Source organism: Propithecus coquereli, unplaced genomic scaffold (assembly GCF_000956105.1).
Source record: "Propithecus coquereli isolate 6110/MARCELLA unplaced genomic scaffold, Pcoq_1.0 Scaffold33, whole genome shotgun sequence".
Taxonomy (NCBI): Eukaryota; Metazoa; Chordata; class Mammalia; order Primates; family Indriidae; genus Propithecus; species Propithecus coquereli.
Genome location: NW_012148952.1, coordinates 5,950,966 through 5,951,545, shown reverse-complemented (window position 1 = coordinate 5,951,545; position 580 = coordinate 5,950,966). Strand labels below are relative to the sequence as shown.

Below are 580 nucleotides of genomic sequence, written 5' to 3'. Positions count from 1 at the left end.
TTTGCTGACTTCAAGTTCTCAGTCACTCATCATTATCTTGTACAAGAGTTCACTGATAAAGAAGGAAAGGATGAATTATTAGAAGGTAAGTTTTTACTACGTATTTTTAATTCCTGACTTTTAAGAATGGTTATAGTTTTGAATTATGAATTTAGTTCTCTTAATTCAGTAGTATACTCCAGAAATGTTTTACATATGTGAAGTTGCTTCACATCTGAAGTAGAGTATGAGGTAGTTCTGCATCTGAAGTAGAAGAATTATAATGCTATTCATTTTAAAATTAATTAAATTGGCACATTTAAGTAATTAGCTATTCAATTATAGCTAATACATGTGTTAGGTACTCTGCCAAGCCCTTTTGAACCCAAACTTAAATCAATCTTACATACTAGTGGGGGAGATAAGATAGATAAGTAACAGTAGTAATAAGAGGTAGAAAGCCACAAAGGGCATCCCAAAGTACCGATAAAGTTCTACTAGAGGCCGGGCGTGGTGGCTCACGCCTGTAATCCTAGCACTCTGGGAGGCCAAGGTGGGAAGATTGCTCGAGGTCAGGAGTTCAAGACCAACCTGAGCAAGA

The 580-nt window shown here is 36.4% G+C and overlaps 1 protein-coding gene across 1 annotated transcript in view; it reads left to right on the top strand.

Moving 5' to 3' along the window:
* Nucleotides 1–580, top strand: part of RAB3GAP1 (RAB3 GTPase activating protein subunit 1 (catalytic)) — a 121,829-nt gene that overhangs the window by 44,072 nt on the left and 77,177 nt on the right. The window contains 1 exon segment of the mRNA XM_012650505.1: nt 1–85. Within this exon segment, the coding sequence (XP_012505959.1) occupies nt 1–85 (85 nt within the window).